Here is a 16,330-nt window from a genome sequence, read left to right as displayed (position 1 = left end):
GTTATTTCATGATCTCCTGATGCCCGCCGACTCGTTATGTTTCCTTTCATTATCCACGGACCCTTTAAATCACAACAAATAAAACATAATTAAAAGTCAAATAATGTCACTTAAATTATTTGGCCGACCATATATTATCCTCGAGCCAAGAAGTCTGTGCTGCTACACAAAGCTGAATTTGGATTAATGTTGTAGTTCAAACATTTTTTTTTTTTTTTCACTGATTAATTCAATACATATTTACTATCAGGAACGTACGCAGTTTGCTTTCAGATACTTTCCTCATTTGTTTTGTGGGTTTGATATAATATTTTTTTACGATTTTGAGGGTGGGGAATATCCTCCAAAGTCCCCACGTCAAACTATCGAGGAATCGAATCAATTCCAACAGGAGATGTTTTACCACTAATCTGTAATTTATATTTGCTCACTTGCTGACCGTAAGGAATTTGCACACTAAAATTGGTGGAGAGGTCTCTAGGTTGTCTTTAATTTACAACGGTACAGTTGCACAAAACATAACAAATATAAAAAAACAAATAACGCTGAATTGGTTTTCGCTAACGACTTTCACGAAAAGAAAAATATTTATTGTATAGTTACAAAATATTTCTTTGGAAACCAGTAGGCAAGAAATAGTTTACTACAAGAAAGATACCGTAACATGTCTATGGTTATTTTTGCATACATGATTTACCTTTTTTTCTCGATATAATACGAAGTATTTCTCACGAAAATTCGGCGCATAAATTTATATTTTAATTGATGTTTTATTTAAGCTTTATTTATTATTTAAACCATGGAAAAAAATATATATACTTATATTCGATAAATTCCCTGCTAGTAATCCGAACCTACATAGTTCGTATTACTGCGAGCGCAATTTTGCAATGATGCAGCAGTTTCCGTGTAAATGTACGAATGTACTAATATCTGTAGTTTTACATGAATATTGAAGTTCCGTTCACTATACACACACACACACACACACATATATATATATATATATATATATATATATATATACTTTAACGCAATCAAATTCCCCACTCCTGATCGTTTCACTTTTCGTCACCACATGAGCGTTACACACTTTTGTTACGCTCTGATGACTCACCCTACTAGCTGTAAATACGTCCAATTACAAAAATTAAAAAAAATGAGAGCGAGTCTTTTCAGTACTCGCCTCAAATGTGTAATATCTAACCTCGGTAACGAGAAAATTCATGTGTTCTCATGTTGCACATAAACTTAACCTGTGGCCATATATATATGTGTGTATATATATATCAGGGGCGCAACAACTAAATTTCCAAAAGGGGGGGGGGGCAATATAACTTTTTATAAAGAATCATCGATCCCCCCTATTGAAGCGGGGGATCCGGAGGTCCTCCCCCGGGAAAATTTGTATTTCAAGGTGGAAAATGGTGCTATATAAAGCAGTTTTATTATCTAAAAATTGATTACACAGCACTTTCTTTGCCCCCGTTTGCCCCCACTTCAAGGTTTCAGAGAGGGGGGGGGGGCAAAATACCCTTGCCCCCCCCCTGTTGTTGCGCCCCTGATATATATATATATATATATATATGTGTGTGTGTGTGTGTGTGTGTGTGTGTGTGTATAAGAGTGTGCGCGCACATCACAACGACCGGTTTACGGGGTTCGCCCCTTCCCGCGGGGCTGTTCTCTCATTACGGCGACGTTTAGCGGGCAATTATCCGCCGCGGCGCGGGGGAGTATCGGAACGCGCCGCGGAGCACAGGAATTCCTCGGCCCGGCCCCCGGGGCGCATGCGCGCGGACACGCCGGTATCCACGACGCGAGCGGCGCGCAGAGCAGTCGAGCGTACAGAAGAGAACCAGCCCTTGCCCGCTCCCCACTCGCACCGCCATTGTCAGGGGCCTACCCTGTTTGCTTACAATTTTTTGACGTGACAACGTCTAATAAATCGATGAACGCCGGCTGCACGCACGAAAAAGTTTTCCGTTACGCACAGTGTTCCGTTACGCTGTGTCCCGTTATGCTCATTGTTACTTTACGCTGTGTCCCGTTACGCTGTCGGCGAGTGCAGTAATAGGTTATGTTGAAATTGACTAAAAAATTATGGAGATATTTGATTAGAGTTTATTTATATGAAAACTTGTTCATAATTATATTTAAACTTTATAGCTAAACGCCAGTTTTTTAAAATTAATAATAGTTAACCTGAAAAATTTTAAAACAGATATGATTATACTACGTAAATGTTAGTATATTTGGTATTGCTTAAAAGACTGAAATCAGTCTGTAAATACTTCTTACAAACTTATTATTGAGCTGATTCAACATTATTATTATATAATTTACATTATAATGTTATTAAAAATCTAACAAAAATTTACCAGTGACGATATTTGAACCATGTAGGCCTATATAGAGGTTAACAAGCACTGATCTACCGCTGTGCTGTAAAGTCTGTTGAGAAATTATAAGGAGAATATGTATTACAATTATTGCAATGCCAGCTTTCTTAATTTAAAACTTGGGATTACTTTTAAAAATATATTCCAGTGTAGTTTCGCTATTATAAAGTTTCATTTGGCAACATCAATAATTATTTGGTATGTACCATAATGTTTACGAAAGTGACTATGTACGGGTTCATGTTGCTACAAGCGGGTCCGGCATATTTGTATCACATTTCCGTTCAATTTACATGGAAAATACTTCCACCGAACGCCGCGTATCGATAGCTAAGATGTGTACATGTCGGAAAAACTTTTTGAAGTCGGGGACGCACCACAACACCGAAATACCACAACGCCGAAAACCATAACGCCGAATGCCAAATTGACTACAACGCCGACAGCTAGAAAACTGCTGTGTACCACAACGCCGAATTACCACAACGCCGAAATACATTAACGCCGAAAAATGTCATTGCAGGACTGCCACAAAGGTTAGGTTGGGTAAGGTTAGGTTAAGTTAGGTTAGGCTAGGTTAGGCTAGCCTAGGTTAGGTTAGGTTGTGGTATTTCAGCGTTAAGATACATTTAAGAAACACGCACAATATCATTCAGTTGATTTTCATTTTGCTCCTGTGCCCCCCCCCCCCCTCCCCGCAGCAACATTTTTCGGCGTTACTGTATTTCGGCGTTGTGGTTCACAGCAGTTTTCTAGCTGCCGGCGTTGCGGTCAATTTGGCATTCGGCGTTATGGTATTCGGCGTTATTGTACGTTCGGCGTTGTGGTATTTCGGCGTTGTGGTAACGACCCGTTGAAGTCGATGACGAGCTGGCCTCAAGCTGACATGCTACTTGGGCCGTAGTGTACCTCTCTCCCGGTACCACCTACCTGGTGGACGCGGGGGAGGGAATTACAGTTTCGCAACGCAACTAGCGGTGGCCGGTGCTGTCTAATAAGTTACGTGCGAAAGCAGGCTGGCTGCGAGTCGTGTCAGGTTGTGCGCCCTCTTGTGCACTGCTGGTGTTGTTTAAGGAGTAGGGGGGAGGGGGGAGGCCTCGGGGTCAGACACTCGATGGTAAGGAGGGGCGGGGGTGAGGGGCCCTAGCGGAGTTTCTCTCCGCTGTTTGGTCAGAGGGGGGTCAGTTCCCCCCTCGGGTCGCGTGGGAGGTGACATACGACCCGTGGACCACGTGTAGAAAGTTGCGGGGGCCCTTATTCTCCCCTTCCACTCCCCACCCCCCTAAGATCCAGCAACCCCCCTCACCGGGCGAGAACAAGCAAGGACGCGCGGTGTCGACTCCTCGGCGGGTCGTGATAGGTCATTGGTTCCCGACCCCGACATCCCGCCGATGACTCAGAAGATTCCTCCAACCCCCTGCGTTCGCTCCCGAATCGTTCCCCTGACTGCTAGCGGGGAGGGGAGGGAGGAGTATAAGTCACGGAACTGTCAGCATGTCTGCTAACAGGAAGACTTACGTTCTTGTAGCGTTTCAACTGTTGCGCTGAATTATTTTGGGTTCAATATTTTTGTGTTGTCTCATCATTTGTGGGGGTTTTTTATCGTTCTATTCTGTTTTGGAAAACTATTGTGTTCGTTTTGTCTTTTCGTTTTGTCGTGTTTTTGTTTCGTTTCAACCGTTGTGCTGAATTTTTTTTGGGTTCAATATTTCTGTGTCGTCATCATTTGTGGGTTTGTTTTTTTTCGTTCTCTTAGTACATTTTTCTTTGTTTTTCTTTGTTTGTTGACTATATTCCTGTTACGGAATATTTTGTGGTGTTTATATCCTTGTTGACAACAGCAATTTTTTGCTTAATTTTGTGTTTTTTTTTATTTCTTAATTTTTCATTTTTTAGTTTTTTAGTTTTTCTTCAACAGAAAAAGTTCTTAGCAATCGCGTATTTCCAAAAACTTACATCAAGTGTAAATTACTTAATTAACACGAAAAAATAAATAGTGCCCGAAGAAGTACTGGGTTCGCATTCTTATCCCGGGCATTTATGCTTTGTGTTATCCTAGTACGTAAAATAGCTATTCTTAAACCGTTTCCATGAACAGCTTTCCAGCGTTAACTGCGCACATTAATAAGCATAAAGTCAAACCGTTGAATAATTCGAAGTAGCTTGGCTTCTGGGTTGTAGCCGCGTTCTCGGCGAATAATTCACCGACACGTTTCGGTCTACATTGCAGTCGCCATCATCAGGGAGTGAGTGGTTACCTACTGTTGATGGCGACTGCAATGTCGACCGAAAACGTCGGGTGAATTATTCGCCGAGGACGCGGCTACAACCGCAGAAGCCAAGCTACTTCGGACAATGGCCGTTAAAAGCCTGCGAACATTATTGTTGAATATTCGATTATTAGAGACCGGAAAAATTCGCGAATTCATTTCTCGATAGGCTAAAAAATACAAATTAGTTATACTTCAGTGCTGCCTGCCTCTGCTATTGGCTCACAACTCACCTGGAGGACTCTGGGCCAATGAGAAACACCCGACCAAAACTTTATCGAATCACAGGCTGCTACGTTGGGACGTCTCACAAGACAGCAGCCAATGGGGTGGGGTGACATTATTTGTCCGAGTGTACGTAGAACTATGGAGTTCATCCTGGAAGGTCATTGAACCCGCGAATTTTTCCAGTCCCTATCGATAGAGACTCGTAAATTTCGCGGATTCATTTAGTCGCAAGCTAGAATGCAAACCGTCACACTCTCGCACTGTGTTCATGATTGGCACGCAGTTGTTTGGACACGCCCGTGAGCAAATGATGTCCAGCTAGGAGAGAAGCAAAGCGAATCAGGTAGTTCCAAAATAACAAGGATAAAAAATGTTCTCGCTAAGTAAATCAACCAATGGGGAAAGTAAACATGGGTCGAGCACACCTACAACTTTGAATTCTATCCTGAGGCCAGAAGAATCCGCGAAATTTCCGGGTCTCTACCTATCGATAGGGACACCTGTATTTCGCGATTTCATTTCATGTCAAGGTATTTCACAAAACAATGTAGTTTTTTCTAAGAGTCATGGCAAATTGTGAGAGTGCAGCAGTACGGTGACCACATTCTCATTGGCCCCGTCAAGAGCGGGACGACACCTCTCACCGACCTCAGCCGATAACCCACAGGAGAAAAGCTACAGTATTTTGTGAAATACCTTGACACTAAATGTATTCGCGAAATACAGGTGTCCCTACCTATCGATTATCTTTTCCATGATTAAAAAATGGTAATAATGCTTGAATGAAACATCAGTTAAAATAAAAAAATTGTGATGAGATGTTCGTAAGGGATGCTCAGTATGCCGTGTGCTGACGTGCGCGTGTGTTGTGTGTTCCAGGCGCGGCCCCCGCTGGCGGGGGGGCGGGGTCTATATGATCAGCATGGAGCTGCCGCCCGTGCACCCTCACCTGCACCCTGGCGTGTCCATGGGGCACCACGTGGAGCAGCTGCAGCACCATCAGCACCATCAGCACCACCAGCAGCAGCAGCAGCAGCAGCAGCAGCAGCAGCAGTCCATGGTGCACCACGCCATGGCCGAGGACAAGAAGAAACGTGAGTGTCCGCCGTCGCCTCGCCTGATGCTCTGGCATGCTTCAGAGGGAAACCACACTCTAGAGATCCGAGTGGGGTCTGTTTTACGGAAAGCGTTCTAAGATAACGCCAACGCAGGGGCCGCAACAACAGGGGGGGGGGGCAAGGGTATTTTGCCCCCCTCCCTTCTGAAACCTTGAAGTGGGGGCAAACGGGGGGCAAAGAAAGTGCTGTGTAATCAATTTTTTAGATGATAAAACTGCTTAAAATAGCACCATTTTCCACCTTGAAATACAAATTTTCCCCCGGGGTAGGACCCCCGGACCCCCCCCCCCCCCGCTTCAATAGGGGGGATCGATGATTCTTTATAAAAAAAGGGATATTGCCCCCCCCCCCCTTTTTTTGGAAATTTAGTTGTTGCGCTCCTGACGCCAAGGATGGCTCAGTAGTTCCGTTTCCGTATTTAAGTTTAAATAAAGAAATTTTTTAGAAGTATGATAACGAATGAAACGCGTGTTTTCAAGGATTCCTTTTTTTAGGTATGAAACGCCTAGTAAAGATTCTTGAAAGCACTCGTGACCGCACAAAAATATCGTGCACAACTGCGCCGGTAGTATTATATATATATTGCTTCTATTTACTACATTATTTTTAATAACTCTATAAATTAATAACAATTGGTATTTGTTTTGTAATTGGTTGTATAAATTTAATCAAAGTTTATTTTGTGGTTATTGGAAATTAATACCACATTTCAACACTCGTGTAAAATAGGACAATTAAATAGCGTTTATTACAGTTTTGAATTTGTTGTGTGTGGTTTTTGTCGTAAGCTTTTTTTATTATTACTGTGTAATCGTGAGATTATCATTTTAGCCTTGGGGTCGGCCAACTTCCAACTTCTGGCTTGTGTTCCCGGCAGCCATATTATGTGCACAGAAGGCAACTATAATGTTTTTATGTTCAAAATCACTTCCGTCCTTGTAAAACTTTCACACGGTGAAAGATAATAACACTTTCAAATAAAATCGTTGTCAATTTCTTTAGTTTTAGAGATAAATATGAATTATTGAAATAAGCCTGGGAAGGGGGGGGGGGGTGAATTTGTTTCAAACCGTTTTACAATTTTAATTTTGTAGTGTTGGTGTAGAATTGCACTTGCGCTTGGGTCGTGTTTAAAGTTCCTCGCGTGGTTTATAAACCTGGCCAGATTTTCTATCCGAGTTGCTTGCCTCGGTGGTAACAGCTTCCTCCGACCGACGAGTTTAAAGTCCTGGGTTCAAGACCTGGGGTTGTGTTGTCCCTTGGCTGAAGGCAACGGCGAGCCATCGCAGCATCATGACGCCGTGCTCGTCGACATACCTTTCCTGATCTCTCCTCACGGGAACCACACATGACTTAGAAACACACAACTTAGAACAGTCATAACTTAGAAACCTCGAAAAAATCCACGTAACTTAGAACTATCATACGTTAGAACGATCATAATTTAGAAACACATAACTTAGAAACACACAACTAAGAAACGTCATAACTTAGAAACACACAACTTAGAACAGGCATAACTTAGAAGATTCTATCTTGTGTGTTTCTAAGTTGTGTGTTTCTAAGTTGTGACAGCACCCCTCGGCTCACGACCCGAATCTTCTTTCGCGTACTTGTGCCGCTCTTGCAGGCGCCGACCGAACTAAATTCTTCTTCTCCCCTCCCCCAAACAAACCAAACCTTGTTTCCACGGTCGTAAAAACATCAGGCGCAAGCGAACAAGGCTTTTGTGGCGATGGTGTGGTGTGGACACAGGACACTGGTTCAGCCACTGTGCGGGAGATTTAGGCCCCATCGTCGAAACAAGTGTTGATCCGCCGTCATTTAGGGCTTTTACGTCTTTATAAAGTAAACTATCTAAACTGGTTTGATTCACATATTCTTTGAAATACCGGATGTCCACAAAAGAATGGCTCATTTTTCGATGGCATATTATAACAGTTTAATTTATACAATTTACAACAAATCATTCATCAAATTGAAGGTAAACTAACCTAGTTTTTTTCTTAGAAATGTTTAGTACGTGTTTAGTTTATTAGTTATTCGGCACACATCCAACCTAAAGTCCAATCCTTCCCACACTTTGGTTTTAACACGTCCGGAGTATTGGAAGCAATAGCCTCTTCAATTGTGTGTCTCAACTCTGGCAAATCATTAAGTAGCGGCGTAACGTAGACACGATATTTTATAGAGCCCCAAAGGAAAAAAAAAATTGCATGGCGATATATCAGTTGGACGTGGAGGTCAGAGAAAAAGAGCTCTGTCGTCTAGACCATTACGGTAAATCCAAATGTCAGGGACTTCGACAGTTAAACTTTAAACGAAACGCATGTTTAACTCAAATTACAGATTCACTCTTGGCAAATTGCAGAACACAAAACGCTTTACGTTCAGGAGTCGCCATTTTTCATAGGTGGCGCTGCAGGCGGGAAAACATCAAAATAGTACTCTCGCATGCGCTCATCTAAAACTTTTTAAGTTACTCTTTAAAAAGGGCCTTTAACCAAAACTCTGCTCTTCTTACAGGTCATACTATTAAAATTTATATGTGGAATAATATTTTATGTATATACTGTACTCTTACGAAATTATATATGTGTTTATCATGTAGTATTAGCATTTATTTCAGCGTGTGTTTAACATAATTTTCGTCATTGAGGCTTTAAAAATTAATTCTAATATATTTAAACAGAGCGATATAATCATACTAATAAATCATAACTCATAGCATTCGTCACACTGTGTTAATTTTTAATGCTGTAGACGATTTTGGTTTCTAAATTTTAGTTTGGTTATTGGTTTATGTTCTTCAGACCGTGTCAAATAACTTATCGTCCAATGATAACGCGACTCAAATTTCTAATGGTTTGCATTATAGTCAAAAATGAATAATATTTAATAATCTTGTTTTCGTACCATAACAGTGATGAAGATTTGAAAACTCAATGAATTGAGGGTAGTTTTATTTTTGTATTTCACTTGCATGGCACTTGTTTGGCTTTTTTTTTTAATTGACGAAATTATCATGTATAGTTTCTGGAAGAACTTGACTTTAAATTTGCTTTCGGTTATTTTACCCATTTTTTTCTTCAAAATAAAGAAACGAGGGAATGTTTCAATTTCGATAGCGTCAACACGATTATTCTGAGCCTTCGTAGGTGTTCTTTAGTAGCACCGCCTGTTTATTAGCTGTGCACCGTCTGTACTGCTATGCTATGTTCGCACACGTTGTAGCAATCACGTCGCAATGATTCTTGTCACAGTCACAATTACTCGCTTGTCCTCAACAGTAGAGGAAAAGACTGGTTTATACCTACCAAATATTATGTCATATAGCTGATCGTTCTAAAATACTCAATTAAATAAAACAAATTTAACGTGGATAACTAAAGTAAGTGAGGTTTATTACTAATTTTGATTTAATATATAGTTACTAACTGTATATTATTACAAATAAATCTTTTCAATTCCAAACAAATGGTTTTGCTTTGCGTGAAAAAGAATGATTTTTTTTCTAGCTGAAAATTTCTTGCAATATTTTAAAAGCTGAATAATGAAGTCAAATGAGAAATGTGATGTGAGTGTTTTGAATCATTGCGGGTGCCCCTGTAAAATTATTGTTAGTTCCAGGAATTATTGAGCACTTTTGACACCCTCGTTTGGAGTTTCCGTGTACCATAGAGTAGTTACTTTTCCGCAATGTTTCGAAATTTTGTTTTGCTGAGTGTGCAATTATGAGTCATGTGAGCGTCTATCACTTGAAAATATTAACACTAATAATACCTAAATTAAATAACACTCGTATAGTTTGAATTAAATGGTTAATTATTGTTGCCGAACATGAGTATAAATAAAAAAAAAATCAACACAAACAAAATCAGATTTTTTTTTGTGTTTTGCCATTTTCTGGATGTATTTATGGTCTTATGATTTATGTTGATTCCTAGGTTTGTCATTTTCTCTTTTGTTCTCTATTAATTTACGTTTAATCATTTACTTGTCTTCTGCTATTTATACTTGTGTTCTAAAACGGAAATCTTACATTAAAATTAAAATTATAGCTACGCCTCAACGATACGCCAGTTAAGACTCAGCTACACCCGACATCTTAACGTATTGCATTATTTTTGTTTTTGGTGCGATTAATATGTATGTTTAACTATGTAAGCATTTTAAATTGTAAATTTTTTTACGGTAAAATATTATGCTACACATTTTCAACATTTTATAGATGCTAGAAGAACAATTTGTGTGTTTGCACAGCTTGTTGGAAGCATAAAACTTATATTTTTGTAATATTTATTCATACATATATTAAAAAAGCAGTTTAAACATTCTAGCATTATGTATGAAGCCAGGTTTTTTAAAATTTTAGATTTCCGAGTTTTTATCTTCAAAAGTGTTCAATAATCCCACATAATCTGTCTTGCGCATGAACTAGGTACTTATTATTTTTTTTTCATTCTCTTTCTCACACTACCCTTCTTTATTTTCTCTTTTGTTTTGTAGAAGAAGGCGGTCACGGGCTGAGCCAGGAGGGTGAGTTCCGCAGTTGGTACGCCGCGCGCACAGTCCGGGTCCGTAGCTTCTGCACTGAGGTAGAGCGCTGACGCTCTGTCCGTTCCCAGCTGGCTCCGTGAGGTGGTTCTTCCAAATCTCCAACAATCGTGGCCAAATTTCAAAACTATTTCTCGGCAATTTTTTATTTTTTTTTGTTAACACCACATCCGATGAAATCATTTAACCTGTCTTCTGTTACTAGGACTTGTGTCCGGAAAAAAAAACGGAAATCATACGTTAAAATTAAAGTTACAAGTACGCCGCAACCTTTAAAAATAACCGCTAGTTATGACTCAGTCACATCCGACATCTTAACTTATTACATTTTACGTCAATATTTCTGTTTTGGTGTGATTACCTACTATGTATGTATGACTAACTATAAATGCATTGTAAATTTTTTTAAGGTTAAATTTTATGCCAAGCATATTCAAAATTTTACTTGCTATTCGTAAAAATAAGATAAAAAATTGAACCTGAATTGTAAAGTCAAAAAAAGGTTTCTGTGTTTGCACGTCTTGTTGGAAGCATACAACTTTAAAAATTTTTCTTAATATTTCTTCATAAATATCTGGATGTAATAATAATGTGCCCTACGTTTCGGCTTGTCAATTCGCAGCCATTCTCAAGGACGATGAAGAAGTGAAGGCTTGGTCTTCTGAGATTCTACTCAGCAGAATCCTGATGGGCTAGCCCATCATCTACAATCATGGCCACTTGTAAGGACCAATCACAGCTGGACTGTAGAAGGCCCAGTATAAATACTATGCCAGAAGACTAGACCTTCAATTATTCATCGATCTGGAGAATAGCCGCCGATTGGCAAGCCGAAACGTCAGGCACTTAATTATTACATCAAACGTGGTCCTAACCCAAAAAAATTTGACATTAAGTAGTTGTCTGTTCTAAAGTTTGAGTCTCTCTTGTTAGCTGTGCAAAGGATAGTCAGCCGTTTGTCTCATGGGGCTAGGGATTGTCAGGAGACGTTAACGCCACACTGTTCCGCCAAAAACCTTTGTGGAAATGGTGCACGACTAAGTTTCATGATGGTTAGTAAGCATTAATTAAGAATATCCGTCGTTAAATACAGTCACTTCTATAAAATATTAATTTGAAACTGTTTTCACCAATGCACGGCAGAGACTTATTTTATTCAGTCCATCATCGCACGGCGGATCTGTGAAAAAATATATTGGTGGCCCTTTTTTTTTTATCGAACAGTTTCTCTGGCAACGTTGAAGGCGAAGAGCGCGTTATTCTGTCAGCCGATTGCTCACGACGCGACGCCCGTGTAGATGGCTGGCGAACCAGCCAATAAGAATGCCCTACGTGAGCTTCAGCGCCCAGACAGAGTGAAGCAAGCCGCCTCCTTGGAACGGACAGAGTGTTAGCGAGGGTGAAGGCATAGCCGTGCACCGTTGGGCAATGTCACACTTTGCAGTCTATCATGTCCAAGCTGCTGCGTGGATTCACAGCAAAAAAAAATTATAGCATTGGAAATTCTTAAGACGTAAGTATGAATGATTTTATGAGGAACAGTATAACCCACATAAGTGACATTGCCCAAATTTTGTTGCATGTTTGCATGATTAGATTTAAATGCATGTTAGCGTTATTAATTAGTTTTTGTGTATATTAGCGTTATTAATTAGTTTTAGAACACTGTTACCAATCAATAGTTTTGTTATGAATAAATCAGTGCAATGTATAAATAATTTGCGATTACGTCCATAAACCCTTCATAAATAACATTTTTAAAAAAGTATATAATTTGGAATTTATTTCCAATATTTATATAGGCCATATAAAATTCATCATACTCTTTACCCTGAAAAATCCGTCATTTCAAAGAAAAAAAATAATAAAATTAAGAAACTCTTGATGAAGATTAGCCTATTTCTGAAAACCTTCGTGATTTAAAGCGAAGAAAAAAAAGTTCTCTCCACTAGAAATGAGTTTACAATAAACTTACACATGCTAGTAATGTTTAATTCGCAGTAACATTTAAGAAAAATTAGTTATGTTGATAAAATCTGCTATAAATATCTAAAAACGTGTTCTGGATTATTACGAGATAATTCTAGGATTACATATTTGTATGAAATCTGAGTTATTTTTACAAGACGCAACTTTATTTTAATTAAAATATTGTGTTAGTAAACGAAATTAAGCCATAAATTATATATTCACATACATATATACAAAATGACATAATTAATTTTTTTTTAATGCGTAAAAGGCAAGCGTAACAGTCTTCTTTGAAGTTTGTTTAGTTTAGAGAGAAATTACGGACGCACGCGGATAAGTTATAATTGTCGGTGTTTGTTTTATGCGACGGACAACGGCTCCGCAAATAGCGTGCGTCCATAATTTCTAACCCGAAGCAAATTGCTACAAACAACAAACTCGACTTGTAGGATGTGGGAAGTCGGCGAGAGATTGTTTTGGGCGTGGTAGGCGTGGTTGAGTTAGCTGCAGATTTGTGACGTCACGCCTTCCACCGGTATTCCTGACGTCCCGAGGCTTGGAGGCGGCGCCCCCTGCCGGCACCCAGCGTGCGCTATCCAAGCAGGCAGCGGCTGCGTGGACACGACCGCGACGGGCGGCGCGCGTTGTACTGCGACCTGCACACGAGACGCATACAGGCGGCGCGCGTTGTACTGCGACCTACACACAAGAGGCATACAGGCGGCGCGCGTTGTACTGCGACCTGCACACGAGAAGCATACAGGCGGCGCGCGTTGTACAGCGACCTGCACACAAGACACATACAGGCGGCGCGCGTTGTACTGCGACCTGCACACAAGAGGCATACAGGCGACGCGCGTTGTACTGCGACCTGCACACGAGACACATACAGGCGGCGCGCGTTGTACTGCGACCTGCACACAAGAGGCATACAGGCGGCGCGCGTTGTACTGCGACCTGCACACAAGACACGTACAGGCGGCGCGCGTTGTACTTAAACCTGCAAATACAGGTGGCGCGCGTTGTAGTTACTTAAACCTGCAACAAGGTCAATATAGGAGACGCGTGTTGCAAGGCGACCTGCTACAAAACACATACAGGTGGCCATCGTTGTACTGCAACTCTTAACAACTCACATAACGAAAGGTGGCGCTCTTTGTTTTGCGTTTCGCAACATAGCAGGTAGTGAAGTAAATACTGTGGATGACCAGCAAAATATCTTATTTATTGTTGTTTCATTGAGCTTTTTATTAAAAATAGAGATATAGGCTTAATTGAGATTAATTAAAAGTTTTCATGTTTTAAATTATTTATTTGGAGTTAATTCTGATTATCCTGTTTAACATTTTTAATGTAGGGGTTTGAATTTTTAAATATTGTTTTTATTTATATAAATAGTTAATTTTGTTAGCTTTTTAAATAGAGATACATGCTAAATTGAGATTAGTTAAAAGTTTTTATTTGTTTTAAATCTATTTGTTTGGAGTTAATTTTGATTATCCTGTCAAATATTTTTAATGTAGGGGTTATAAGTTTTACATATTGATTTTATTTACATATATATTGTTAATTTTTGCTGATGATGCAGTTTTTATTAAAAGGAAGCTATTTGTGAGCACTTAATAAGTCAGACAAACTATTAATATCATTGCAGGCCCGATGATCAAAGAAAGACAGGATAATGTGAGACAGACTACTTCAGTTATGTGTAGGTACAAGCTGTATGTTTGTTTGTATGTATGTAGAGAGATTATATAAAGTTTTTAAAACATCCATACTACATACTTTAGATGTATTCTGAACAAAACACTTGTTGCGAGGTAGTACAATCAGATATGAACTATAAATTCAAACAAGTAGCTTGAATTCATAGAACCAAAATAGTGTAGTGGCTTCTTAGTTACTCAGTCGTTTATCGGCTCTGTGAGTCTCTATTAACAGTCTCATGTTCGTTTTTGCTGCAATTATTTTTCCGACTAAATCGCTTTCACTGAATTCTCCGTGTTGCACTGGCATGTAACCTTTGATAGCAGCTGAAATTGGATTGTTGTATGAATATTTATGTATTCATATTTGTTATCCATTGCTGAGGCCTTTTTTTTATGACAGCCAGTGTAAACCAAAAATGGCTCATGAAAAAAAATAAAATATTATGTTTGATACCATGAGGCTGTACAGTTTTCTTGCTTTTGCAGTGAAACGATAGTGCTTTATTTCTCTCCCGCTCTTCTGCCGCTCTTGCACCAACGGTGTCTTACCATCGTCGGAGGGTGAGGGGGGGTGGGGTTATTTTATTACACATATCGTTTACCACGGGTCGTGCTTTCCAATTTTTTTGGTTGTTTTTACCTTCCGACCCCCCCTTCCCCTTCTCCCGCCCGCCGTGGCCCGACCCCTGCAACCCTCGACAACTCTTAAAAACCCATTCCACGCCGCCGTGGGGTCGGAGGTCGCGGCCGAGACTGCGCTCTGGCGGCGGCGAGAGGAAGCAGCGCGCTGCGTCTGCGCTCATTGCCAAGTCCGTACGCGCTCAGCTCAAGCTGAACATTCCTGCAGTACCTCCCTGCGCAGATGACTAGAGATCAATGCCCGCAGTTCAAACAATTTCAATTACACTTTGTCAATTCCCAAGGTATATCTGATTTTATTTATTTTTTATTGTAAATAAATACTTTTTTCTAGGATGGTAATAATTTTACCTCATAATAATGTACAGTTTATTTATGATGAATAATAAAAGTAAAATATTTATTTATTTCATATCAGTAAAGTATGATGTCACAACTTAACTCACGCATTCAAGATTTGATAAACTCCGTGTATCTTTGAGTTATAACTTGTTCATTACAGTGGACAAATGGACTGGAAGGGTTAAATTATCTTAACATATCACCTAAAATTCCTAAACTTAAAAAAAAAATACACAGTAAATAAAAAAACAACCACTTCTTTTTATTTATTAAGTTGTAGGCTCGTGACACAGCCGAGACTTAAAAAAAAAAGTAATTTTAAAACATGCTTCTTATAGCAGACCATCAAAGACTAGCTCTAATGAAACCCAGCACCGGTGTTTAGGCGATATTCAGTCGCTCTGCTGTTCCATGCCCCAGTAGGGGGTCAGCGATGACTGCGGTGATGATATCCGAGCTGCAGCCAGCGATGGCTGTCCGGGACCGCTTCATTAAGCAACTGTGCTTCATTAAGCAACTGTTCCGAGCTGCTAGCATTTCGGTTGGAGGCCGGAGCAAAGAACCAGCAGTGTATTGGGGGGGGGGGGGGGGCAGTTAACTCTGATAGTAGAACGAATTAAATTACGGATATTTGTAAAAGTGTACATTTCACACGAAAACAACTGCATCACTACAAAATATTGTTCGCAGTAACACTGGATTCGGATTCTGGCCCGGGAATTTATCCTTTGTGTTGTCCCAGTACCTCCAATAGTTATAGTTATTTGTAAACCGTTCCTCAATTAGCTTTCCAGTATCAACTGTGCAGATTAACCAGCATAATAAAACAAAATAAAGACCAACTATTGAATATTCGATTATCTTTACCGTGGTTTAAAAAATATATATTATATGCTCGAATGAAACATCCATTAAAATACAAAATCACACGCCGATTTTCGTATAAAAAAAAACTCAAAATTATCTCGAAAAAACGTATTTCGCATTCGCAAAATAATCATAGTCGTGTATTTTACAAAGTAGCGTCACTGACAATTTCTTGGCAACTGGTTTCCAAAAAGGAATCCTCGAACAAAACCTTGCCGAGATGTTGG

General features: G+C 39.8%; 1 protein-coding gene across 1 annotated transcript in view; it reads left to right on the top strand.

Moving 5' to 3' along the window:
* Positions 1 to 12,445, top strand: part of LOC134539348 (pre-mRNA-splicing regulator female-lethal(2)D-like) — an 83,029-nt gene extending 70,584 nt beyond the window's left edge. The window contains exons 2-3 of the mRNA XM_063381299.1: positions 5,780 to 5,994; positions 10,528 to 12,445. Of these exons, the coding sequence (XP_063237369.1) occupies positions 5,814 to 5,994; positions 10,528 to 10,628 (282 nt within the window). The 5' untranslated portion in view covers positions 5,780 to 5,813 and the 3' untranslated portion in view covers positions 10,629 to 12,445. The remainder of the gene's footprint in view (positions 1 to 5,779; positions 5,995 to 10,527) is intronic.
* The last annotated feature ends 3,885 nt before the right edge of the window (positions 12,446 to 16,330 follow it).

This window comes from Bacillus rossius, chromosome 15, assembly GCF_032445375.1.
Source record: "Bacillus rossius redtenbacheri isolate Brsri chromosome 15, Brsri_v3, whole genome shotgun sequence".
In the NCBI taxonomy this organism is placed as follows: domain Eukaryota; kingdom Metazoa; phylum Arthropoda; class Insecta; order Phasmatodea; family Bacillidae; genus Bacillus; species Bacillus rossius.
This window is presented reverse-complemented; position numbering and strand designations above follow the sequence as displayed.